At 44.3% G+C, this 25346-nt stretch overlaps 1 protein-coding gene across 2 annotated transcripts in view; it reads left to right on the top strand.

Moving 5' to 3' along the window:
* PRKG1 (protein kinase cGMP-dependent 1) overlaps positions 1-25346 on the top strand; it is a 380420-nt gene that overhangs the window by 307146 nt on the left and 47928 nt on the right. For both annotated transcript variants that reach the window (XM_021537071.2, XM_021537070.2), the window contains exons 8-9: positions 9333-9398; positions 17224-17298. In XM_021537071.2, the coding sequence (XP_021392746.1) occupies positions 9333-9398; positions 17224-17298 (141 nt within the window). The remainder of the gene's footprint in view (positions 1-9332; positions 9399-17223; positions 17299-25346) is intronic.

Genomic DNA, 25346 nt, shown 5'->3' on the forward strand with positions numbered 1-25346 from the left:
CTCAACTTGGGGGATCCACATTTTCCATCCAGGCCCAAGCTGTTATCAGTATCCAGAGCTTGGAAGGATGAGGCAGCCATGGGAAAAGGGACTTGGATTTCTTTGAGTCCCAGAACAGCTTGGGTTGGAAGGGGCATTTAGGATCAGCTCATTCCACCCCTGCCATGTCAGGGACACCTTCCACCATCCCAGGCTGCTCCAAGCCCCTTCCAGCCTGGCTTGGGCACTGCCAGGGCTCCAGGGGCAGCCACAGCTGCTCTGGGAATCTGTGCCAGGGCCTGATCACCCTCCCAGGGAAGGAGTTGACAAGGTTGGGGTCATTTTACCAAGGGTCTTGGAGGTCGTCTTATTCTTCGTGTTTGTTGCTTCACTTATGTAATATTAAAGTGCGGCTACTGAGTCCTTCATGAAGAAAATGTGTCAAGGACCATTTCATGTGGCTCTGGCTGCTGAATTCTGTTGTTGCTGCTCTTCTTTTTTTGAGGAAAATAATGCAAATTATTTCCTCTTTATTAGTGCCAGTTTGTGGCGTTTCCTGGGATTTTGGCTTTGCCTGGCTTTGAACGATCTGATTGAGGCTGGCAGATAAGTTCCTTATGCAGGGTAGGTCTGCAAGGCACCAGTTTCTAGAAACTCTTCTGATTTGTCCAAGGTTTAATTGATTTGTCCTTGAATGGGATAATTAACAGTTAATGTATTTTAAAGATGCTCTTGTCACCCACTGGCTGATTAAAACAGGAATGGCTGGGGTGTGGTATGGTTTTATTTCACTTTAATGAAACAGTGGTCATTTTGTACCCCTGGGTTCTTTCACTCAGGGAATATAAATAATTATGGACTAGTGAGACTGCTTCATTACAATAATTCTGAATAAATGACACAAGTAATTGAGTCGAATCATTAATGGGTTTGGCAGGCAAGGAGGTTCTACCATCCCTGTGTCAGCGTTGTGTCACTCAGATTTGGGTTTATCTGTCACTTCAGACTAAAGTTAAGCCACAGTTCACCTACAAATACCAGTTTTAATTCCTACAGAATATTCCTCTAGCTGTGTTTGCTCTTTCCTGCCTTTCTGAGCTGCTGGAAACACTGTATTAATTGATATCAATATCACTGAGGGTTTCCTGGGAGCAGTGGGAATAGTGGTCCCACTGGAAATGGTGTTACCATCAGCAGAGAGAGATTTCTGAGCATTGTTCCCACCTCAGCAGTGGGAAACACACAGTGGCTCCCTGCAGGGGTTAAAACTGTGCACTTGGGGTCAGGGTTTGGGGGAGGACTGGGCACTGTTGGGTGGATGGTTGGACTCGATGATCCTGGAGGGCTTTTCCAACACTTCTGTGATTCCTTGCTTGTCCTGATGTCAGCAGATCCAGCCATGTGGGATGGGTGCAATCACAGGAGTTAAAAACAGATTCCATGCAGGACTTGAAAGCAAAGGATAAGGGATGAGATATTAATCTCTTTCAGCTTTGAAAGGCAGCCACAATAAGGATTTCAGCTGCATATGGGAATGCCTGCAGTGTATATCCTCACTGTGTTGTGGCAGCTCTTGGATTTAATTGGAATTCCCTTCCCAGGCAGGTGGATTCCCCAAGGGGTGGCACAAATGGAGTTTCTGTGCCCAGAGAGAAGGCAGAGCAGGGGTTGTGACAGATGGCAGCCCACAGGTACTGTAGAAAGCTCCAGGAAACCTCATAACCCCTCCCTAAAGGGGCTCCAGGAGAGCTGGAGAGGGACTGGGGACAAAGGATGGAGGGACAGCAAACAGGGAATGGCTTCCACTGCCAGAGGGCAGGGATGGATGGGATATTGGGAAGGAATTGTTCCCTGGCAGGGTGGGCAGGCCCTGGCACAGGGTGCCCAGAGCAGCTGTGGCTGCCCCTGGATCCCTGGCAGTGTCCCAGGCCAGGCTGGACAGGGCTTGGAGCAGCTGGGACAGTGGAAGGTGTCCCTGCCCGTGGCATGGAATGAGCTGATCCTTAATGGCTGTCCCAGCACAAACCATCCCTTGATTCTCTGACTTCCAAGTGTAACCACCCCAGCACTGCCAGTAATCCATCACTCTGTTTGCCTGAAGGACTCAGAAAAGCTCAGTGGAAATAACAGAAGGTGGAATTTTTGTTTTGCTGAAATGGGATGTGGGAAATAGATCCTCCTGCCTGCAGGCAGGTGTTTCAGGAAAGGCTGTTTGGCACTTGGAAGTGTGGACACCTGGGTGGAAACTGAGCTGAGGGTGCCACTTTGCACAAGTGTGCAGGCAAACATCCCAAATCCATCTGTCACCTTCCCTTGGCACTCCAGCTTCTGGAAGTTCCAGTCCAACTTTGGCTCCTGGCTCATCACCAGCAAAGAGAGAGCCACAGGGAATCATGTTCCCCTGGGGTTTGCCACCTGTGAGTTGTATATCTGGAAAGTGCTATTTGTCAGGAAAGAAACAGTTATATTTTTTTTTATATATTATATATCTGGGGAATATCAACCCCAAATATCAATCGCAGAACTGTTTGGGCTGGAAGGGACCTTAAATCCCACCCAGTGCCCCCCTGCCATGGGCAGGGCAGGGACACCTTCCACTATCCCAGGCTGCTCCAAGCCAACCTGTGGGAATGTGCCCCTTGCTTGACAGAGTGAACAAATTACCCTTTGTCTCCTTAAAAAGGAAAATAGCCCAGAAGTTTCTCTTTTCAATTTGATTAAAAGACACTTTACAGGACTTTGGAGAATTCACCTCAAACTTAAGGATAGTCAATTGGACAGAAGCCAAAAAGTCCCACCTAAGTAATTCAGTAGAAAAGAAGAGAACAAAAGAAGTAAATCGCTTTTGTGAAGTGTTTTAGCAGGAGCAACAACCTCTTGCCCTGGCTCGGTTTTTCTCTGTAAAAAGAGAAAATTACTCTTATTATTTGTTATTTTGCCTTTTATTAAAACTTTTCTGTTCCCAACACTGTCACAGGAGCCATCCTGCTACTTTTATGCCACCTGAGGTCACTGAGTTATCAAGAGTACAGTACTTTTCTCTGAGAGCTTTTAAGACGTGGCTCAAAGAGACAAAGTATTACCAGCCTGGCCTTGGATAGTGGGATAATAGTGGGATCATTCCTTAAAACACATTTCGAATGTGGTTACTCCCAGAAGACAGAAACTTTTATCTAAAACTTCACTATGTCCTGAATGCACCAGAATTCCCCTTTTTTAGAAAACTAACTGAGGAGGAATTTGATTCCCATGGAGACACTGACATCCCAAGGACACCCAGTGCTACTTTCTGCCAAGGCTGGAAGACCCATGGGAATATTAATATCAGAACATTTATTAAGAAAATATAATTCTTAATTTCCAGGTGACTTCCCCAGACTATTCCAGTGCTGCTTTTCAAAATCCAGGGCTATAATTCAGCCTCATGTCTGGGCTTTTTTCCCACATATATTTTATTTAAGCTTTGAGCTTTATTTCCTCTTTTGACAGGCATTTTATTTTATAAAAACCCTTTCATTCCCTAATTAACTTTCTGTAAGTTCTTGCCCATTTTAACACTGGAAGTAGTTTAGTGCAGACCCTCCAATGGAGGAGTAGCACTTTGGTTTTTTTGCTCCTGATTTTTCGTGTTGTGAGTCCTTCCTGTGCTGAATGCCCTCAGATTCAAGCACTGTGTTGGAATTCATCCCAATTTGTTCTTAAATACCTGCTCACCTCATAAAAATGATAAAAGGAAGACAAGGTTTCTTGAAGGGTCATCATGGCTTGAAATGATGAGTGTAATAAGTATTGCTGAGGTTTTTATTGTGCCTTCCCAGTGCTGGGTGCTGAATCTTCCACCCACGTATTTGGGTGGTCAGCAGCACCTGCCATATAAAACCCCTATAAAATCACCTTGAAAGTGTCCTCAGAGCAGTGAAATCCTTCGTGGCAGGGTGGGGCATGTCCACCAGAAGGAGAGAAGCTGCTCCACAGCACAAGAGAGGTGGAGATGTTGAGGTCAGCGACTGTCACAGCCATAAATACATTTTTGGGATATTCACAGCAGCAGCACCATCCATCAACACATCACCAGCAGTGGGAGATGAGCCTGGGAATGGGGATCCTTCCCTTTCCTCCCGGGAATCTGCTGGGTCTCAACCCTAAATTGCTCTCCTAATGCTGCTGTTGTACTCCCAGTGCCAGAATCCCCTGTCAGCCACCCCCACCAGGGCCAGGAATTCATTTCTTTCCATGCCAGCTGGATTCCTTGAGTAGGATTCTCACAGCAGGCCCAGCAACTGTGAAATTTAGTTTGGTTTTGACACATAAGACCTTGATTATTTATTTCTTTTTACTAAATCAAGAATAGGCAGGTGGTTGTTGCATCTCCTTCTGCTGCAACTATAGGCCAAGATGCAGGTGAAGTTATAAAAATTATTACATCATCATCATTATTATTATTATTAGTAGTAGTAGTAGTATAAACAAAAGGTAATAAAAGCTTTTAAAATACATTTTTAAGTCTCCAAGTAGACAAATCCCTCTTTTTAAAGGATAGAAGATCACCAAATTTGGATACCTCCTCAGCATACCCAATAAAGCTGATTCTTATCTCCCACCTGAAAGTCATGGCATAATGAGTTAAAATATCCAATAAAATAGAAGTGAATATAGAACTGCTGGGTTTTGAGGTCTTATTGCTAAATTTAAGCTAATAACTGATCTTTCTCCCTATATTGTCCTAAATGCTTTAAATCAACCTTATTAAGAATATTGTAACAAGGTCAAGTGTACACTGCTGGAAGGTGGGATAATGCATTAAAAAACTCAAATAGCAGCATATTAGGAACCTCTAGATAGCCCTGTGGAATGATTTAAAACCCACCAGGGAAGACCTAATTTTTTTACTTCTGAAAACCCTCATTAACAGCATTCTCAGCTGACCTCAGCACTCATCTCCTGAGGTGCCACAGGACGGGAGGTTTCTGCCAGGGACACTCCCAGGCAGGTTCTGCAGGGCAGCCACCAAGGACCAGGCACTGACCCACCTGCTCTGGCTGATCCTTCGAGATTCTCCAGTTTCTTCAGCTAAGAAATGAGGTTTTAGCCTCATTTTTTTTTAGGGGAGGAAATGGTGAACATCAGGAAACAGCTGGATGTGGCTGTGTCCATGGAGTCACAGACTGGTTTGGGTAGGAAGGGACCTTAAAGCCCATCCAGTGCCATGGCAGGGACACCTTCCACTGTCCCAGGCTGCTCCAAACCTGCCCTTGGGCACTGCCAGGGATCCAGGGGCAGCCCCAGCTGCTCTGGGCACCCTGTGCCAGGGCCTGCCCACCCTGCCAGGGGAGCAGTTGACAAAATGGGGATCAGTCAAAGACTGGACTTGATGACTTTGGAGTTCTTCTCCAAATTTCATGAATTCTGTGATCCATGTCTGTATCAATCACCTGGATCTGCTTGATTGCCATGGGGGAGAACCACCCCTCACAGACCAAAGTTTGGCTTTCCAACCTTTCATCTTCCTGAGAACCCAGCATGCATTTGCCATTGGCTTTGATATAAAAGTACGTGGCTGAGATTAATAAACACAGCATGTTCTACTAATATTTTATAGATTTTAATGGGAAACTAATAAAAGCTGCCATTGGAAAATGATGCACTTGAAAAGCCATAAAAAATCTTGTAACAATTCCATCAGACATTAAAATCTCACTTTCTAAAGGGCATGAAATACAGCCTGAGGGATTTGACTCCAGGGAACCCCATTTTGAGGACATGTAGCAAAACCCCCATATGATTTAAGCTTCATGGGTATTGGGAAAACAAAATATTTCTTAGAAAACAACAATCCAGCTCATTGAGCTTCAAAAATAGTATTTGACTGATTTTTTTTTTACTCCATATAAACAAAATGTACAACTCTTCAAATAGAAAATGTACCAGCTCCCTCTAATACTTTGTTTTATGCCTTGTGAGCATCTCGTTAGCACTTACTGACTGCTCCTGAAATATATTTTTACTCCCAGTGGCTCCAGCTGAAAGGTTTAAGCCCTGCTAAGGGCTGTACAACAAGGTTTACAATGAAATAGGAACTGTTTGTGATAATTGACTGGAATATTTATGAAGCTGAAGCCTCAGGTCTTTCAAGGCTCTGTTGGTCAAGGAAATTTTGCCCTGTCTTTAGTGCACTGAGGGTTCTAAAAGTAAAAAACTCCCAGGAGCTGCTGCTGAGATTCCACCAGCCTGGAGCAAAGGAGGCTCAGGGGGGACCTTGTGGCTCTGCACAGCTCCTGCCAGGAGGGGACAGCCAGGGGGGGTCGGGCTCTGCTGCCAGGGAACAGGGACAGGACAAGGGGAAACAGCCTCAAATTGCACCAGAAGAGGTTTAGGTGCATATTGAGGTGGATATTGGGAAAAATTCCTTTACAGCAAGGGCTGTCAAACATTGGACTGGCTGCCCAGGGCAGGGGTGGAGTCCCTGTCCAATGGATTGGGAGCAGTGGGATCTATGGGAGAAGTTACTGAAGCAGGGCTTCAAGCAGTTTGGGGATGTAGGAAGGCAATAAAAAGCAAAACAACAGGAATCACCTCAAATATTTTACATTTAGGGCAAATTATGGCAGCCGGAAGTAAAACCATGAGACAGAGCCTGAAGTATTAACTTATCCCTCTCTAAATTGAGTTTTTGACAGCGTGTCAGAAGCAAAATCATTGTAACTTCCTAGTGTAGGAAGCTGGCTGTAAATTCCAAGGCAAAAAAACAGATTTGTGCGTTTCATCCCTTAAATAACATCCTTATGTTTCCAGTGGTGACACACTTGGGAACATTTAGGAACTTGGGTATCGCTGCCACCTGATCCCAGCGTGGGGTTAAGGAGCTGAAAAGGGCACACGAGGTCTCCTGATGGGATTTTTGGCCCTTGTCCACAGCCAAGGATGTCCTGAGGGCTCCCAAATCCTCCCCTCTTGGATTTCCCCGCTCTGGCCTGGGGGAGCTGTCACACCCCGGGGGGGTCCCGGAGCTGGGAGCTGGAGGGATCAGGTGTGACATTTTGAGTTCCCACACTGGGCAATGCTGCAGCAGCCGGGGCCATGGAGCGCGCCGGGAGCCAGGGCGACGCCACGGACGAGGAACGCGGATTTTCGGGAAGCAGCTCCGAGGAGGAGGAAGGGGATGAAGGCCAGGCAGTGTCCGAGTCAGTGCTCTGCTCTTCTCTCCTCCCTAGGGGTGGTGGGGCACTGCCAGAAATTAATTAATTCATTGATCATTAACAAGTTGTGTTTTACGCATTGTGCTTCTAATAGCGGCTTAGTGCTGTGCTGTTGAAATAATTACTCGTATTTAATGCACTTCTAGTAATTAAACTACCTGTTGCATTTCATGCAGTAATTACTTTTCACTTGTCATTGCACTGGTACTAGTTACTTTTGCCTTTAAAGCTGTGCATTTACTGGGAGTAACCTCTGCATTTAATATTTTGCACTGGTATTAATTAGTTGTTTAAAGTATTTACTAGTAATTAGAATTCCATTTAATGCTGTGCACTGGGAGTAATTACCTTAGTTTTTAATGCTCTGCATTTGTAGTAGTTACTGTTTCAATTAATACCATGATTATTTGTTGCATTTAATGCCGTTCATTTGTAGTAACTTCTGCATTTAATGTCTTGCACATATAGTGGTTACTTTTCCCTTGAATGCTGTGCATTTTCCAGTAGTAACTTCTGGGTTTAATGCTTTGCTCTTCTAGTAATTATTACATTTAGTGCTGTGCCCTTGTAGAATTACTTTTGCATTTGATGCAGTTCACGTGTGGTAATTACTTCTTGCAATTAATGCCATGCACTTATAATTCTTTCTGCATTTAATGCTGTTCACTTCCTAGTGGTTAATTTTCCACTGCATGCTGTGCACTGGTAGGAAATACTCTTGGACTTGTAGTAATTACTTATTGCACTTAATAGCATGCACCTTAATAGCAACTTCTGCACTGAATTCTGTGCTCTTGTAGTAATTATTTGTTGTGTTTAATGCCACCTACTTGGAGTAGTTACTCTCTCATTTAATGCTGGGCACTTGCTGGTGGTTGCTCTTGCCTTTAATCCCCTGTTAGTAATTTCTTTCCCAATTAATGCCTTGCACTTGGAGCTTTTCGTGCCATGCACTTCCAAGGTTTCATTGGCCTTTAATGTCATGGATTTCTGTACCTCCCTGTGCTGCAGCTGCTGGCCAAAGTCACCTTCTAGAAAAGGAGGGATTAATAGAAGATAACAAAAATTAAACCGTCCCTTGTTCATCTGAATACCTCATTTCAAATTTTAGTGAAAATGTTGGAACTGAGGCCACCAATTTTATTGCCTTTTCCTGGTCTGCAGTCATCTATGTATGAAACAGTAACCAAATAATGTCTGTGATCCATAAATGCACAGGGGATAAATGTCTTTTTGTGGCATCTGGGATAATGGGACAAATGTGTTGAGTTTTAATGGGAATTAGTGGATACCAACAAGTTTGAATTCTCATTTTAATGGGTCAATATATTGTCAAAAGCTGGCTACAGCAACCTAATGAGGAATTCAATATTATCCTTCCTTATCTTCTCTGTGTTTACCCAAGTTTTAGGAATTAATAGAGATGATTATCCACTGCTATTCCACTACTTCTTTCTCATTGCTTTAAATTAGCACAATGTGATTTATCAGTGGGGTAAATTAGCACAAATACACACTTAATTCCAGTCCAAATAGACTCAGAGTCAGCATTCCAGCACAGGCTGGAGTATCAGTGTTCTTCCCTTGTATTTCTGCTTGCTCTGCTCTAGAGGTGTGAGCATGAAGAGAGCTCCAAAGCAATTAAAATTAATTAATGATAACCTCAGAGGGAGAGTTCACATGCATCACCCTTTTTTCACCCTATTCCTGCTTTAATACCTCCAGTCTTTAAATGGGAATTTCTATTCCTAGCAGCAGCTGTAAATCTGATTTTCTGCTTCAGTGGAAGCCTAGAGTGGTGTTCCAGCCTAAATGAATGAGGGGTGTTTAGAAGAGGGGAGGTCTCTCTTGCCTGTAATCCACTTAACCTTGGAACATGGAAAGGTTGGAGGGAATTGGGACAAAGTGAACCCAGAAAATGCAGCGCTGACTCTTAAACACTGGAACACCAAATCGACCTGATTAAAATGAATTACATTGATTATTTTTATTAGTCTTGGCATTCTAGTCTTTTACTAGCCTATATGGATGATGAAAACAGCAAGGAAAAGCTGTGAAAGCCAGAAATTTGTCCTCAAAGTGCCTGTAGAACCCTGTATGTTGGAAATCAGAAGATTGCCATGGAAATAACTGAAGAAATGTGTTTTTTTCTTGCAGGGAGGATGTCAGGACAGCCAACGTCATCGCAGCTGAAGCGGTCACTTGTCTGGTCATAGACAGAGAGTAAGTTCCTCCTTCTGCCTAGGGCTGGGGGGAAACTCCCATTTCAACCTTTTCCAGAGTTTAACGAGAGCCTTGAATCATCTTCTCCAGAGAGGCCTCTTAATTTGGGGTGACAAAGTCACAGATGTGTCCTTGATGAGCGGAGGGAAGGTGCCCCTAAACCAACAAGACAAAACTCAGTACTGACAATTACAAAACCCAATAGTGACACTTGGAATCACAGAAAGTCCAAATGGAAATAAAGGAGGAGCTGGAATTACTGTGGAAATTCCACAGTATTTGCTCCTGGCAAATGTTGCAGCAAGGTGTTGTCCCAGTCCATGTGAGGATGGAGAGTGCTTGGGAGAAGGCCACAGCCCTGCTGGGAGCTCTGTCACTCAGAGGAGATGCAGGAGATCAGAAAAGTAAAATAATAATTTATACAGGAAGCTTGAGAGAATTAAGGGGGTTAATCCAGAAAAAAACATGCCTGGATGCTCCAGTGCTGCAAATCCAGCTGCTCTCTGCAGTTAATGGGAATGGGATTAAAAAATGGCATAAAAATTGAACATTTTTATGGGAAAATGGGCTGGTTGAAAGGGAATTAATGGGAATTAATGGGAAACCTGGGCTGGTTTTCCCACTGTGTAGCACTGGATCAGAGCAGCACAAGGCATGGACACACCTTGATGGGAATCTTTCCATGGGAATGTGCTATGGATCTGTGGCACCCACAGAGAGGGTAGATGGGTGTTGACTTTTCACTGCCTCCCCCCATGCAGGAGCTCCAAGAAACCTGCAGGAGGGAGGCAGAAACTGTGGAATAGCGAGAAAAAATTGCTGATGTTGGAAAGGAAAAATAAATCCATTGGATTTTTGAAGTATGTGGGACCCACCTGTGGGCCAGGAGCTTTCAGAGCAGTGTGGATTGTTGGGGTGAATGGGCAGGGCCAGGAGCTGGATCCATGATCCCTGTGGATCCCTGGAACTGATTCTGGTGCCCTTCTTGTGTTCTGGTGAGAGATGGATTCTGTGCTCTTTTAGGGCTGATCTCTATCCCCCCCAATCCTGCTGGGACACCAGTGGTTTGTGTCATCTCACAGGTCTCCCTTTCTGGAAATCCAGTGTTCTGTACAGGCTGAGCTGGGGAATACCTTCAGAAATCCTGCTAAGTTCTGATTTATGTTAATTCATTATTAATTGCAAAACCCATGGTCTGTCCACTGAACACAGGTGGGGAACGCCTGAGGGCTCCTTTCTCAACCTGGTAGGTAAAACACCCACCCTCCCTTCTCGTGCTGTGGGGCAAAGAAAAGAAGAATTAAATTATTTAGCAAGATAATATTTTAGTAATCTTTATGTTTTTCATAATTAGATAATTTTGCAATAATTAATTCAGAGAAATAAAAAGCAACAAATAATTTATGCTTTTCATTTTTACACTTTTGCAACAGATATTTTTGGTTTGCATTGTGAGACCTAGAAACACCAAATAATTCAAGTCACTAGTTCCTGATAATTTCCCAGACTGTTCCTTGTCTCCTGTGCCTTGTCCTCAGCATACAATGCCCTTGAAATAGTAAGGAAGTACAAGTGAAATTTAAACTGATGAAGCTGTGGTTAATCTACCTCAGAGATTCTATTAACAGTGCAATTAGCAGAGTAGCACTATTTAAAAAATTCTTATTTATAGTGCAAGAAAAGTGACCCTATTGATAGCCCTATTTATAGCTCAGAGCAGGCTGTCCTGTGTCCTGGCCAGTGCTGAATTTCATGTCCCAGCTCTTCCTTAGGCTCTTATTTTATAGGAATGACAACAACAGGAACAACATTTCATGTGGACAAAAACTACCAGGACTTGTGGCAATTTGGGAAATTGGTGAAGAAAAAAGAGCCAATTTTTTTTTATATCCAGACAGAGCAAATTTTACACGTTTTAGGTTGTGGTGGTGGATGAGAAGGTTGAGTGACACAGAAGGTGGAAATGGGAGCAGGGAGTGGGTGTTCCCTGCAGCTGGAATTTGTTCCGTGCAGCAGGAGGGGTGACACAAGTCACTGAAGCTGCTAAATATTTTCCTTTTCCCAGACAAGCTCTTTGCCTAATCAGATGGAACCACTGAGGCAGTGATTTCCATTCTCTGTGGGTGTCCCCATCTGAGGCAGCTCAGCGAAACTGGCATTGCAGTTTCAAAAAATGAGAAATGGGAAAAGACCTTTCCCTTAACACATGGGATTCCTGGAGAATTCCTGTCTCACTGACCAGCATCACCCACAGGAATTATCTGCAGCAGGGTAACTCTTCCAAATTCCTTGTGAAAGGCTTCCCAAAGCATCCAAAAATTGTTCCAGCTGCCACACTCCTACCTCATTAACAAAGAGAGTCCCACCTTGGTGCCACAGGAAGTTATTCCTAAGGGAGGCGTGAGCCTGGCTCTGGATTTGCCAATATTCCCAGCAATTTTAGGGCTGGTTTAGCTGCTGCAGGGTTTGTAATTTGAGGGTGAATAATAGGGGAAACTTTCATCACAGGGATGAGCCAGGAGCTCTGGGCAAGTTGGGTTTGGGAAGGGAATTGCTTATATTGCATTTGAGAAGAGAATTGCTTAAGCTGGGTTTGAGAAGGGAATTGCTTAATTTGGGTTTGAGAAGAGAATTGCTTAAGTTGGGTTTGAGAAGGGAATTGCTTAAGCATGACAAGAGGGAATGCTTTGCCTAAAAGATCTCTGGAATTTATAAAATATGTATAAAATGGCTACAGGGCTAAAGCAGTGGGAGTGGGGAATACCACGAGGAAAGTCAAATTGGAGCTCATGATGGGTCTTTAATTACCAGATGATGTTCATGCTGCCTAGCTTTTTAATTTCCTGTAAAACAAGAGGGCTCCATCCAATCCTAAAAAGCACCCCAAAGATTCCCAAAATGTAGTACAGCTATTTTTGCCAACCTAGGAACATGTGCTTTGCAAAGTGCATTGCCATCATCCTTTTCTGGTGTAGGAATGAGCAAAATCCTGATCTAACAATGAAAACAACCTGCAGGAAGCATGTGATGCATCCGGTGGACTTTGTTCCCACTTGTCCTTGTCCTGAAAATATTTGTTACGAAAAGCATTGACATTTTTTCCGTCTTGCAGTTGTGTTTTCAAGTCTCTTCCTTTACTGGAATAAAGAATTTCAGTGGGATTTGGTCCTTAATGCTCTTAATCCTTCCCTGTGAGGGTGGGGAGGCCCTGGCACAGATTCCAAGAGAAGCTGTGGATGACTCTGCATCCCCAGAAATGTCCCAGGCCAGGCTGGCCAGAGCTTGGAGCACCTTGGGATAATGAAAGGTGTCCCTGCCCATGGCACTGGATGGGCTTTAAAGTTCCTTCCAACTCAAACTTTTCCAGGAATTCTGTGGTTCCCATTGGGAGAACCATTCATTTTGGTCCCCCGAGGAAGAAAACAAAAAAAAATTGTGTGGTCCTACATGGTCAGGTGTATTTGAAAGAAAGAACTTGGAATTCAGAAAGAAAATAATTCAAGGAATTTCCCATTATCATCAAAATTTCAACAGAGAAGAGGAGGCACCGTAATCCAGTGGAGAAGATGAAGTGAGAGGGTGACAAGGTTGAGGAGATGAGGGTGGCAACCCTGTAAGGGACCCCAGCTTGGGGCAGACTCCATGCTGAAGCTCTCTGCTGAGTTGGGATTGATTTATCCAAAGTTCTTCCTGCCAGCCATGGAGCACAGACCCAACCATGGCCTTACAGAATTGGTTTGGAAACTTCAACAAAAATCCACAGAGCGTTCATGGGAATTGTGACAAAAAAAGGCCAGTTGGATATCTGACCATATGAGGGTGTTGGAATCTGAGCTATTGATGATTCTGAGATTGTAGAAAGTCTCTGTCTCTCAGCCCCCCTGCCAAAGCAGAAGCCATAATTGGTCTGTGCTGGTTTCCAGGTTGTTTATTCTGTTTATCTCTCACATGTTCTGCTGCCCTGCCCAGCTCTGTCCTGCAGGGCAGCGTGTGGGGCTCTGCCCTCAGGGGGATGTGACAAACATTAAATACCAGAAACTCCCTGGGCTGGATTTACAATAACGTGCCAATATCTGTCACCTACGTTGGACAGTGTGTCCCCAGCCTGAACCAACAGAAAAATGCCAACACCACAGTGAGACATGGAGGGCATGAAGAAGGAGAAAAAGGACAAGGCACACCCAATTTCCTCCATCTTGTCCCCTTTGAACCCCTAATCTAGAATCCTAAAATTTGACTTTTGCACCCGTGCCACACTTAATTATTACTTACATCAAACCCTCAGAGCTTGTAATTCATGCTGTAAGATTGCAAACTCTTTTCCATGGCCAGAGATCACAGCCAGTGTCTCTGGGGGCTCTGTCCAGGGTGGTTCCTGACCCCTGCCAGGGTCCCAGAGCAGCCAGAGGGAAGCCCTGGATTCCCACATGAGGGAATTTGGAGAAGCCTTTGGGTACTTGAGGAGCCGCACAGCTCATTGCAGCCCCACCATTTCCTGCTGCTCAAACCTCCACTCTGGGAACACACATGAATATTTTACACCACCTCTCAGATGGCTGTTAAACATTTTTATTTCCAAGTGCTTTTTTAAAAAAATTATTTACAATTCATGGTCTTTCTGTCTTTAGAACTTGCCTTGACCCTACAAGATCAAGGCTGTTGATAATGAAGGTTTTCCTGTGGTGGCATTGCAGGAATTCATCCTCTGGGAAAGAAGTTACTATGGGAGCTGCTCGATGGCGTTGCCTCCAAATTGTTCTGAGCTTGGCCTTGTCAGAGCTCATCCTGGTGAATTTCCAGGCTCCTTGGAGGCGTTATTAGATTTGTTCCAGAAGTACAGTTGGGGAAAAGTTAACAAATATGTGCTGGATTTGATGGATTGGTCCTTTAGGAACTTGTCTGTAAAAGTTCTTCTGATAAAAATGGTGCAGACACGCCTTGAGCATCTGTTCTGTGGATCAATTTGAATAAAGATGCACAGACAGACTTCACTTGCAGCCCCTTTGTATGGAGAGAAAACAGGAGGGAAAGGCTTCAAACTCATTCCTGACGTTTGGATCATCACTGGCACCCTCAGGGACAAGTTGGGCAACTCTATAATTCTTTTTTTTTTTTTTTTTTTTTTTCACACTTACCTCTTGAAACTGAGAAAGTGTTTGAAAGTGTTCATGGCTGCTCCTGAACTGTTGGAATATTTACACCGAGGTTGATTCGGGTTCATCTTTTATTTATATGGGATTTTTTTTCCTCTCCAAATAATTTATTTATGGTGCCAACAACGTTTTCATGGAGTTGGAGATTTAGCAGCACTGTGGGTGTTGGGAGGACAAAATTGCCTCATGCAAATGGAGAGAGAGGAGCTGATGGAGCAGAGCCAGAACAACTAAAAGCCCAGCTGCTGCTGACAGAGAGTTACAGAACTACCTGGAATTTACACTAAATGCTGTTTTTTCAACTTCTTGTCTTCTTCAGCTGCACATATCAAGAGGATGCACTTTTTTTTTAAGGCAACATTTTAAATATTTCAGCTATTTTCTGCTTTTCCACTTTGCATTTCCCATTTTTGTCTGTGTTTCAAAACCTGTTTTTTTTTTTTTTTTAAGGAAGAGCTGTGAGGTGTCAACAAAGGTTATTGGATCGGCCCTCCTGGCAAGGGAAATTGGAGAAAAATGAAATAAAAAAGTATTATCCTGGCATGACTGATCCCATATAAGCTGAGCCGAGCTCTTTCAGTGGAGATTTTAGGGTTTGCTGCTTTGCTGTTTCTCCCAGTCAGAGCAAAGTTTATCCATGGAGAAAATTGGTTATGAGGAAAGAATAGAAAAAATGAAGAGAAAAGGCCACAGGGAGAAAAAAACCCAAGCAGTTTCTGATTGAATTCTGAGGGAGGTTGGGACTGAGCCGAGACTTCAGCAACGTTGAGATGGGCAATAAAAAAGGGACTTAAGTGAACTTTGATAGCTTGCCCAGTGCTAAGTCTGGATTAAAATTTTAATAAAAATTAAGGGGTTTAGAGAAACTGTTATTACTCCTTTCAGTGACTTTTTCTTCTTTGCTGTTTCACTAGAAAAGATTTATTTGCATTGCCAAAAAAAGGGATTTTTTAACCCTGCCACATTTTCCTAGGCAAACCAAGCCTAAAGCACAATTAAGGCACTTTGCAGGATGGTGTTACTGTGTTAATTAATTGCCTAAATACCTGTTTGAGGTGCAATTAGGCATTAACACCCCAATCCTGCTTTGCTCTCACTGTCACCTTGCAAGGTTTGGCTTCATTCTGTGGCACATTCCCAGCATCAGGAAGATAAAACTTGAAACTTTTTCTCAGCTGAAGGAGCTGAATTGTTCCTGTTTTCACTGTTGAGTAAGGAATTTGTGGTTGAAAAGTTACTCCCGTTATTAGCATGTCCTAATATTAAAAATATTAAAAATTACCAGACTGGGTAAAAACCACTAACATGAGTTTATGTGAGAGCAAAGGGGTTTGTGCCTTCTCTTCCTCATTAATGAATTAATTAATTTGCTTGCATAAAGTATTTCCTTGATTGTATTATTTGAAATATAATGAATTAAGTGGACTGGAAGACTGGGGAAATTGGTGTGGGCAGAGGGCATTTCCTGAGCTGTAATTCCCAGCAGAGAATCCCAGGATGGGTCAGTTTGGAAGGGCCCACAATGGGCACCTGGTGCCACCTCCCTGCTCCAGCAGGGCCAGGGTTATGTGCACACAGCTCTGGAATAGCCCCAGGGAGGAGAATTCCTCTGGAAAAGCCCTTCCAGCAGCTCCAGATCCAAACCACCTTGCCCAGTTGTCACCTCCTGCCCCACAGTGATGGGGAAAATCCGTTTTTTTCCAACAGGATAATTGTGCCTCCCTTGGTTCTGCTGGAAGTGCTATCTCCACACACCCATGGGTACATTCCATAGGGTCAGGCGTCTCCTGAAGGACCCTCTCAGGACTGTCAGTGTGTCTGAGCCACCCAGGATCCCATCATTCCCATCCCAGGAACACAGAGTCTCCCCGGCTCACCCCGTGCCTGGCAGGACCTTGCATTTCCCCAGCTGCCCTGGATTTTCCTCACCTGCTCAGTGCCACTCATTCTTTTTGATCCTACAAATCCTCCTTGAGAAAGGGCCATATGAAACATCCCTTTCTTATTCCTTATGTCAGAAATGTGGCCCTCAATGGGGATTTTAGGATTTTTTCTTTCTTTTTTTTCAATGTTTCAGTTCATTTTTTTTGTCAACTTAGAGCAATTCCTTTTCTTCAGCTCTGTTTCGTGCCTCAGGAGTGTCAGGAGCACAGAAGAATTGCAGGATTTTCATTTGTGAGGCTGTGACATTAAGGCAGAGATCAGTCAAGAGACTCTGGTTTGCAGCAGTTCATCTTTTCAAATTCTTCTTCCTTGACAAAAAGAAAACCTGCGTGTGACAGACCCACTGGGAATACTGGAATTGGATAGTAGAAAGTAGCTTTTCACCTGGAACATTTTTGTTTCAAGGCATTCACTGATTTCAGTTATTAATTTCTAGTTTTTCATGGAATCTCAGAATGGTTTGGGATGGAAAGGGATATTAAGGATCATCCAGTGCCATGGCAGGGACACCTTCCACTGTCCCAGGCTGCTCCAGGCCCTGACCAGCCTGGCCTTGGGCACTGCCAGGGATCCAGGGGCAGACACTGGATTTCTTGACTCCCAGGTGGGATCTCTTCAGGTTCAGTGGTGGACCTGGCAGTGCTGGTGGGACTGGATGATCTTCAGGGTATTTTCCAACCTTGGTGTTTCTGTGATTTTCCTCTCAAAGTGTCCTTTTGTCTTTACAGCTCCTTCAAGCACCTGATCGGGGGCCTGGATGACGTCTCCAACAAAGCCTATGAGGATGCAGAAGCAAAAGCAAAGTAAGTGCAGAGCATCAATGTCCCAGACTTGTGTTTGTTGATGGTGCACCACTGGAATTCCCAAAAAAAACCCCTCCTTGTTCTCCATGCAATAATACCAAACAGCTCAAAAAGGAGAGATTCCTCCTCTAGATGGAGGAATTTTCCTCCTTGTGTATCCCTGGTTCTCCTCATGCATATGGAGATGGGTGTCCTCTGGTCAGTGCCCAAAGCCAGGTGGTCCCAGGGTCCTGCTCAGTCACAATATTTGAATCCAGTAGATCTTCCAGAAATCCTCTTGAAATATTGAGGTGAGAAATATATTGTGAGGTGAGAAACTCCAGTTCTTGGAATTGCACTTGAGGGAATTATTGTTGAGGGAGTTGTTGTTGAAGACATTTCATTTCTTTAGAGAGCTCTGACCTTTCTCAGATACTTCCCAAAGTCAAACGTTCTGAGACAAAGGATGGGCAATGGAATTTGTCATTTGAGGATAAAAACTAGAGCTGCCTTGATGTGAAACAATATATTTATCTGAAGTCCACAATAAATATTCATTCCTTTCAGAAGGGAGCTGTAGAGTATTAGATTAAAATATTTTTAAAACCCCTTCTTTTTATTAATTCTTGAGCTGCAATTTGCTTTTGATCTGTAATCTTTGAGCTCTGATTCTATCCAAATGAATAAAGCTTTTCAAGAGGATCCTGTTCTGCTTTGGGAGATGCTCAATATCAACCAAACATAATTCAAAGGCAGAAGTTGTTGAAAAGAAAATTAAATTTGCTCTATACAACATTTCTTTACTTTTCCTCCCTCTCAATTATTTTGCTTTTGTGGGGATTTTTTTCATAGCACATTAAATGAGGGGGAAATTGTTTTCTCAAAGTCAAATGCTCCGAGTGACTGTCTAAATTGCAGATTCCAATTGGGTTATACATAGAAACTTCTCATTAAACCACAGGGGTTGGAATGGTGTCTGCTGAAGGTATTGGACACCTCTGTGGAGGGAGAGTGAGAATTCCCAATTAAGTATTGATTAAAAATAACTCTAGGTCTGCTTCAGAAACTAAGATCCGTCTCAAAAGTCTTCAGTTCATAAGCAAAACTTGTAAAATCCTGCAATATACCCACAGGTTTCTCTTTTCTTATGCTTGAGTGATACTTGAGATATTATATTTAATTAATTTTAAGTTATAAAAGGGGTTGCATTTTAGATTGGAATAATATTTCCCTGCCTCAGATCAAATGTAAGCTTCCTTCTTAAAAAGATTAAATTCCCTAAATTCTTGTTGACCCAATTAAAAAGGTGAGAGAATATCAACTTCCTTTATCATCCCCAAAAAAGGGGTTTGGGGTGTGGAATATTTCAGACAGATGATACCAAGTATCCCAGGGTCATACAGTTATTATTTTATATTAATTTTTGAGTGTTCCTATTTGATTTATATTGATTTCCATTGGAGCAGAAGGGAAGAAAACATTGGGAGTAAAACTGGGGAATTTTTGGGTTGGGTCATAAACAATATGGTCACAGGAGGTTTCTGAAGGTGCCACCACAACCCATTAGCACCAAGAAAAATGTGCCCTCCCCACATCTATAATTTTAAGCTCTATTCTTGAGTATTTATTATCCCAGGAATGTTGGGGATGCAGATGGAGAAGATTTTGAGGATATTTCAGGGAATGTTAGCATGTGCTGTACATTTGAATACTGTGGGAAGCTGTGGTTTGGAATCTCTTTGGAAGAAACTCTTCTTTTTGGGAGCCACTGGGTTTTGACCTTCACATTTTTGAGCTTTTATCTTCTCCAGTCCTTTCCCTCTAATGCCAAGTGTTTCATCCCAATGGAATGGCAGGGCCCTGCTGATGGAGGAATTGTTCCCTAAAAGGCTGAACCAATTAATTTTGATAGCAACTTTTTTATCTTCAAAGTCAGAGGCCTGTGCTGGAGCCCTGTCACTGCAGAGTGGGAGTGACAGTGACATTATTGTCACATCTTGACATTTTGCCTTGGACAGAGCAGGGGGGATTAGTGTTGTCTGCCTGGAAAAACATCCAAAAAAATAAATGCCCTATTGAAAAATAGAGTATTTAGCAGTCAGATTCCACATTCCTGTTTGCTGGGCTCCTTGAAAACCAGCAGAAAGATGGATGGAGGAGGGTAAAAATGGTAAAGTTCCTTGGGGAGAGACCCCAGAAGAACTGTGAGCCCTTCCAGAAAGTTTTGGTGTTCCTAAGTTACCTGGCGAGGCAAAACTCTTTGGGAGAAAAGTCTCCTTGGCAGCAAGTTTAACCTGGATTCCTTTCCAAGCAGCAGATAATTAGCTCCAGCTAATTGTCCTTGAAAGGCCTATTTTTTCCAAGGGGAGGTTTGTGATAGGGAAGAACTTGGAACATAAGACGTGGGCAGGTTTGTGAGGCTTTACGCAAATCCCATGGAATGTTTTTGCTCATCTTTTTTTAGCTCACATCTCCTTTTCAGAGCTCACTGCCAGCTGGGAAAAGGCCTTGGGATGCATCAAGTGCATCAGGATGACCAAGGCCAACTTGGGCACGATTTGGTCTAATGGGAGGTGGAAGGGGTTGGAACCAGATGGGCTTTGGGGTCTCTATGAACCAAAACCATTTTAGGACTGTAAATGCCTACAGAATTAGTGGCACTGGGTTTTTTTCCCATTTCCATGCTGGAGCACATCCCTGGAGTCCCAGAGCTTAGGACATGGCTGAGATGATGTTAGGCAGAAGTTACAGGGCTTATAAGATCTTTCCATGTATCCATCTGTCCTCCAGGCCTGGAGGAGCTGAGCTATTTATTGAGTCTATTCTTATTTTAGAGGCATTTTCCTGCTTTATGTCAGCTGGGGGTTGGCAGTTTCCTTTAATGTCCATCCTTTGTGTTCCCTCTCTTAAATCAGCAATTGCAGACACGTCATCTGTGAGACCAAGATTTTAATTGTAGGCTATAATTTTAATTACAGGATTACACAGACTATAATATGAATTACAATATTCTACTCCTTGAATGTATTCAAATAACTTAATGAATTAATTAACTAATAGGTATTATAGTTTCCCCCTAAAAAGGGAAGGAGAGAGGCAAATTTGCTCCATGCTCTGAGGAAATGGGAGTCCAGAAAAGCAGCACTCATGTCCCAGTGCCAGGCCCAGCCACGGTGGCATTTAGGGCATGAAGGAGATGCCCAGATCATCAGGATTATCTCAGTGTAGGTTGCTTCCAAATGGAGCCACTCCAGCAGCTTCCATAAATCCAGGAGGACACAGGAGAGTGGCTTCTGCTGCAGCTGGTGGTGCCAAGTGGGGCGAGGTTCAGTGACCTCCTTTGCTTCAGGCACACCAATTCTCCTGCTGGGCTCCTCCCAAGCCAGGAGCTCCTGGCATTGATCCTGTGCAATTATTGAACTCTCACCAAGGCTGGAGACGTTCCTCTCTAGCTGGTGCCACCTTTCCATGGCATGGCTGTGGCACAGCCACACCACTGAGGTGTCCCTTGCCACCCAGCTGGGACAGCTGGCAGCTGCCTGGGTGTACCTGGCAGCTCACATCCCCCAGAGCCTCTGTCCCAGTGCTCCCATCACATTCCCAGCTGGCTCCCAGTACCCATGGCCTGTGGCAGCAGGGCTTGGGATTAATCCCCAGCTGAAGCCTTGATGCCTTGAGAAGGCTGAGCTAGAACAGAGCCAGACAGAGTTAAAGAATAAAGCAGGGATTTATTAAAAGGTCTCAATGGATCCACCTTGTGCAGCACAAGAGCCCAGCCAGGGCTGCACCCAAAATGAACCAAAATGGTCCCAAAATGCACGAGCGCTCACGGGGCTCTCACTGGGATCAGTTCTGCTCCATTTGCACACTGGAGTTCATTGTCCAATTCCAGCTTTAGGTTATGAAGTCCCATCCTGCTTGTTTTTCTCCCTTCACCATTGTTTATACTTTTTGGCCTGGAGCTTGTACCAGTTGTCCTTGGTCTCAAGTTAGAAAAGCATTGTTCTGCCTCCCTACCCTGTGAAGAGAACTTGCTAACACTTAATGTGAAGCTCAGAATTACACACTACAGCTGCACAGAATCTGAAAAATAGGAAAGCCAAGACTTAAGGCATCAGCCTTCATGCTCCTGCATGCCTCTGGTGCCTTCATGCTGTTGCTCCAAGTTCTCTGCAGGTAGAGCTTGTTCTGACTGCACTTTTCCCTTGTTTTTTTTTCCCATTCCAGCTGTGTTGCAGCCCTGGGAGAATGTCTGGATACTCACAGCCAAAATTGGCTGCTATTCCCAGGGCTCGAGGGCACAGAGACCTTTATTTAGATGTCTTTCTGTGTCCTTGCAGCCCCAGAGCCCTTCATCTGTCTGGTGCTGTTTTAATGAAGAGCTTCATTACAGTTGGACTCAAAGGCCTGAGAGCTCTTTTCCAACCTGAATGAGTCTATTCAAACCTTTTGTTTCACTCCCCTTTTCTAGTCCCCTTTTCCAGTCCCTGAGATGTCCTTTTTTTTACCTTACACCCCCTCTCTCACTCCATTTATTCATAAAAAAGCATCCCAGGAGTTAATTGACTTAATTTTGCTGCAGAGGCTGGCTATGAATATTTTTCCATTTTATATACCTATGGAAATGAAACAGTATAGAAGTACAATGGTGTCTGAGGAAAAGAAAGGAAGATAAATAAAGGTTAAAAAAAGAGAGAGTAGAGGAAAACATCCAGAAATTAGACTTGGTTGTTGCAACTTTGATATCTGTGGGTCAAAGTGATGGTCACAGTCTTGATCCACTGAGGATGAGGAAAGACACTGGGGCTGGATTGGCCCTTCAGCTCCATAAAAAAGAGCAGAAACCAGCTTATCCTCATGGAAACTCCTGTTTTGGTGTGATGGAAAACCTTGGGAAAGCTTTGCCTGCAGATGCTGCCTCTGCAGGGCCCTGTCCAACCTGCTGGGTTGGACATCCAGCCAGCCCTGCTGTTGTGTGGCTAAAACAGCCCTGGGCATTAGGGAATTATGGTTTTATTTTCTTTAGAAATAAGCTGAGATAGATTTTAACCCCTGCCAGAAGGGAAATGGGCAGAGTTAGGGTTCCAAAATGGGAGCTGCCAGTTAAAGAGGATGTTTAGTGAGGATCTGACTTTGTGCTGGGCTGGAAAACTTTGGCTTGAAATAATTCACCAAGGCATGAAATGTCATTTTTCCTCCAAGAGACAGCATTTGCTGGCTTTGCAGCATCAGAGAGCTGTGCTGAGGGGCTCCATCCCCCCCTGTGTCCCTTGTTCCCTGAATTAGGGACCATCTGGAAAGCAGCTTTTGCCTCGGCTATCCGTGGTGCCAGACTGGGCAGAAATCCCGTGGGATGTGCAAAAAGCTGGCAAAAAGCTTCTCAGGGCTATAAAAAGCAGAGGTTGCAGTCATTTCTTTTAAGGTGTGTAAATAATTAAAACCCTTCTCCTCTCTGGTGAGGGCTGTGTGGGAGCAATAAGTGATCATTGATACCTGTTCAGTTTGTGTGAGTGGAACATTTAATATTGAGAAAAAGTGAGATTTTAGGTGGCATTATTTGGCCTCTAATAGGGAAGAGCTTTTTCTCTTTCTGCTGGAGAGTTTTGCTTTTCCCAGCGTTCAGCCTTAAATAATTTGTCATTCTATCCTGAAGCTCTATCAGATTTTCATGATTGCTGTAATAAATAGGGATGGAATTAGAAAACATCTCAGAAATAATTTGAAAATGTGAGAGCCCAGCAAGAGACCACAGAGGGTGATGTCCCTAAGTGAAGGTAAATGCTAAATGTGACTTTGTTTATTGAGGGGGACTTGCTGTGTGTTTGCAGACTTGAATTATTCACGCAGAGACCACACCAGGCAGACCTGGTGGCTGCTTCCCTCTGGAGAAAGAGCACTGGGAATGAAGGCCAGGTTGTTTTTTTAGGTAATAATCTCTGTGCTCTCCCCTTGCCCAGCTGACCTTTGGATGTGATAATGGGCTGGGGCACATCTGACAGAAGCCTTGGTGTGGAAAAGTCAGGGCCTCTGAAGGGGGCTGCTCTTCCAACATTTTTTTTATGGAACTGGAGCTCTCCTCTTTGTTTTATGGACTTGGGGCTGTGCTGAGGAAGCAAAACTGCAGCAGAGATCATCCCTAGGATAACAAATTCCAGAGGGAGCAGAAATGCCACGTGGCTGCCTCCATGTGCGTGGTCATTCCAGCTGCACGTGGTGGGAGCACTTGATGGTCAGGACCTTGGGCAGATCAGCCATTCCTGTGGCATGGATGGAATCCTTCTCTCAGGAGCTGCTGGCAGTACTCTGCTAATCCCAGAGTTTGGGGCTCTGTGTGGCACTGGCTGAATGCTTTAACCAGAAACCTTGGCCAGCTTTGGTGGAGAATCGAGGCAAAGCAGCATTAAAACATTTCTGTGGACCCCTGGTGGTGTAAGTTGGTTGTCCAGCACATTTTGGAGCTGTCCTGAGGATTCATCTAAACAGCTTTTAAGGATTACACCACTGGAAGTTGGGCTATTTCTGTCCTGCTGTTATCTGCTGACTTAAATAACAGGGAGGCACTTGAACAAAATGTAATACAAATAAAACTGAGTGATTCTGCTGCTACAGGGAGCCAGTGATTTTGGAACTGCTGGAAGCAGGTGTGAGATCATTTGTGCCTTTCCCAGAGCTGCAGTTCCCTGCTAGTCCAGTTCTGCTTGGCTGTACCTCAGCAGCTCCTCCAAGCTCAGAACTCACTTTTATATCCAGGAGTTTGTAAGGGAAAGGAAAAAAGGAGGTATAGAGCCAGTGAGAGATGAAAGGGAGGTATCTTGCTGGTGCTGGCATCCAGGGAAGGCCTTGCAGGAAAAGATTTGGGATGCAGAGGGAAGCATGGGGCAGGAGGTGGGACAGTGTTGTCTTCCTGCTGTCAAATTGTCTTGGCAAAGGCATTGCCGTATAAAGAACTTTCTTCCCCTTCACCAAAAAACTTCCCAGGGTAGGATTGGTGGGAGTAGCTCCAAGGTTTGGGAATGATGCTTGTTTTAACTGTAGTAAGAGGGGAAGGAGTAGAGGGGTGGAGGTTCCTGTTTCTGAAGGAGTGAATATTGATTGTGCTCCCTGCAGACATCAGTGAGCGTGGTACCCAAAAATTGCCCAGCAAATTCAGCTGACCCCAGGATAGAAACTGTGTCACACTGGAGGCTGAAATTCAATCACCCTACTGTGTAATGGAAGAATTTAATCCCACTTTAAGTGAAAAACCCATTGCAGTCTTAACTCCAAAGCTGCCGCTGACTCCTCCATCACACCCACAGCTGAGCCACCAAAACAAACCCTTTTTCTTCTTCCCTGTAGAAAACACTTTTCCTGAGGGCTCAAATTGCTTTCCACACATAGCTTCCAGTCTAAACGTAGTCCCTATTCCACTCAGGATTTCTACCCTCATCTCATCCTTACCTGGGGAGCCCCTTCCAATGCCTCCAGGAGAGCTGGAGAGGGACTGGGGACAGAGGATGGAGGCACAAGACACAGGGAATGGCTCCCACTGCCAGAGGGCAGGGATGGATGGGATATTGGGAATGAGGAATTGTTCCCTGGGAGGGTGGGCAGGCCCTGGCACAGGGTGCCCAGAGCAGCTGGGACTGCCCCTGGGTCCCCAAGGCCAGGCTGGAGAAACCTGGGACAGTGGAAGGTGTCCCTGCTCATGGCAGGGGGTGACACTGGATGATCCTTAATATCCCTTCCATTCCAAACCATTCTGGGATTCTAGGAAAGGATTCTAGGACAGGTCTCTGCCTTTCCTGCTCCCAGCTGTGGGACACACAGGATGTGATGCTCCTGTCTCAGGGATCACCAGGAAGGTGCCAGCCTCACATTACAGTAATATATGCCATAACACTGAGTAATGAAGGTTTATTTAAAAAAAAATACTGGTGCTTCCAAAATTATTTATGGATCCTGAGAAGCTGCCACCATGGATGATGATGATGATGATTGTTGGTTTTTTTTAATTATTATTTTTCTCATGTGCTTGTTTGCAGCACTTGGAATGCCAGAATGGTTTAGGTTGGAAGGGACCTTAAAGC

This window comes from Lonchura striata, chromosome 7 (genome assembly GCF_046129695.1).
Source record: "Lonchura striata isolate bLonStr1 chromosome 7, bLonStr1.mat, whole genome shotgun sequence".
Taxonomy (NCBI): domain Eukaryota; kingdom Metazoa; phylum Chordata; class Aves; order Passeriformes; family Estrildidae; genus Lonchura; species Lonchura striata.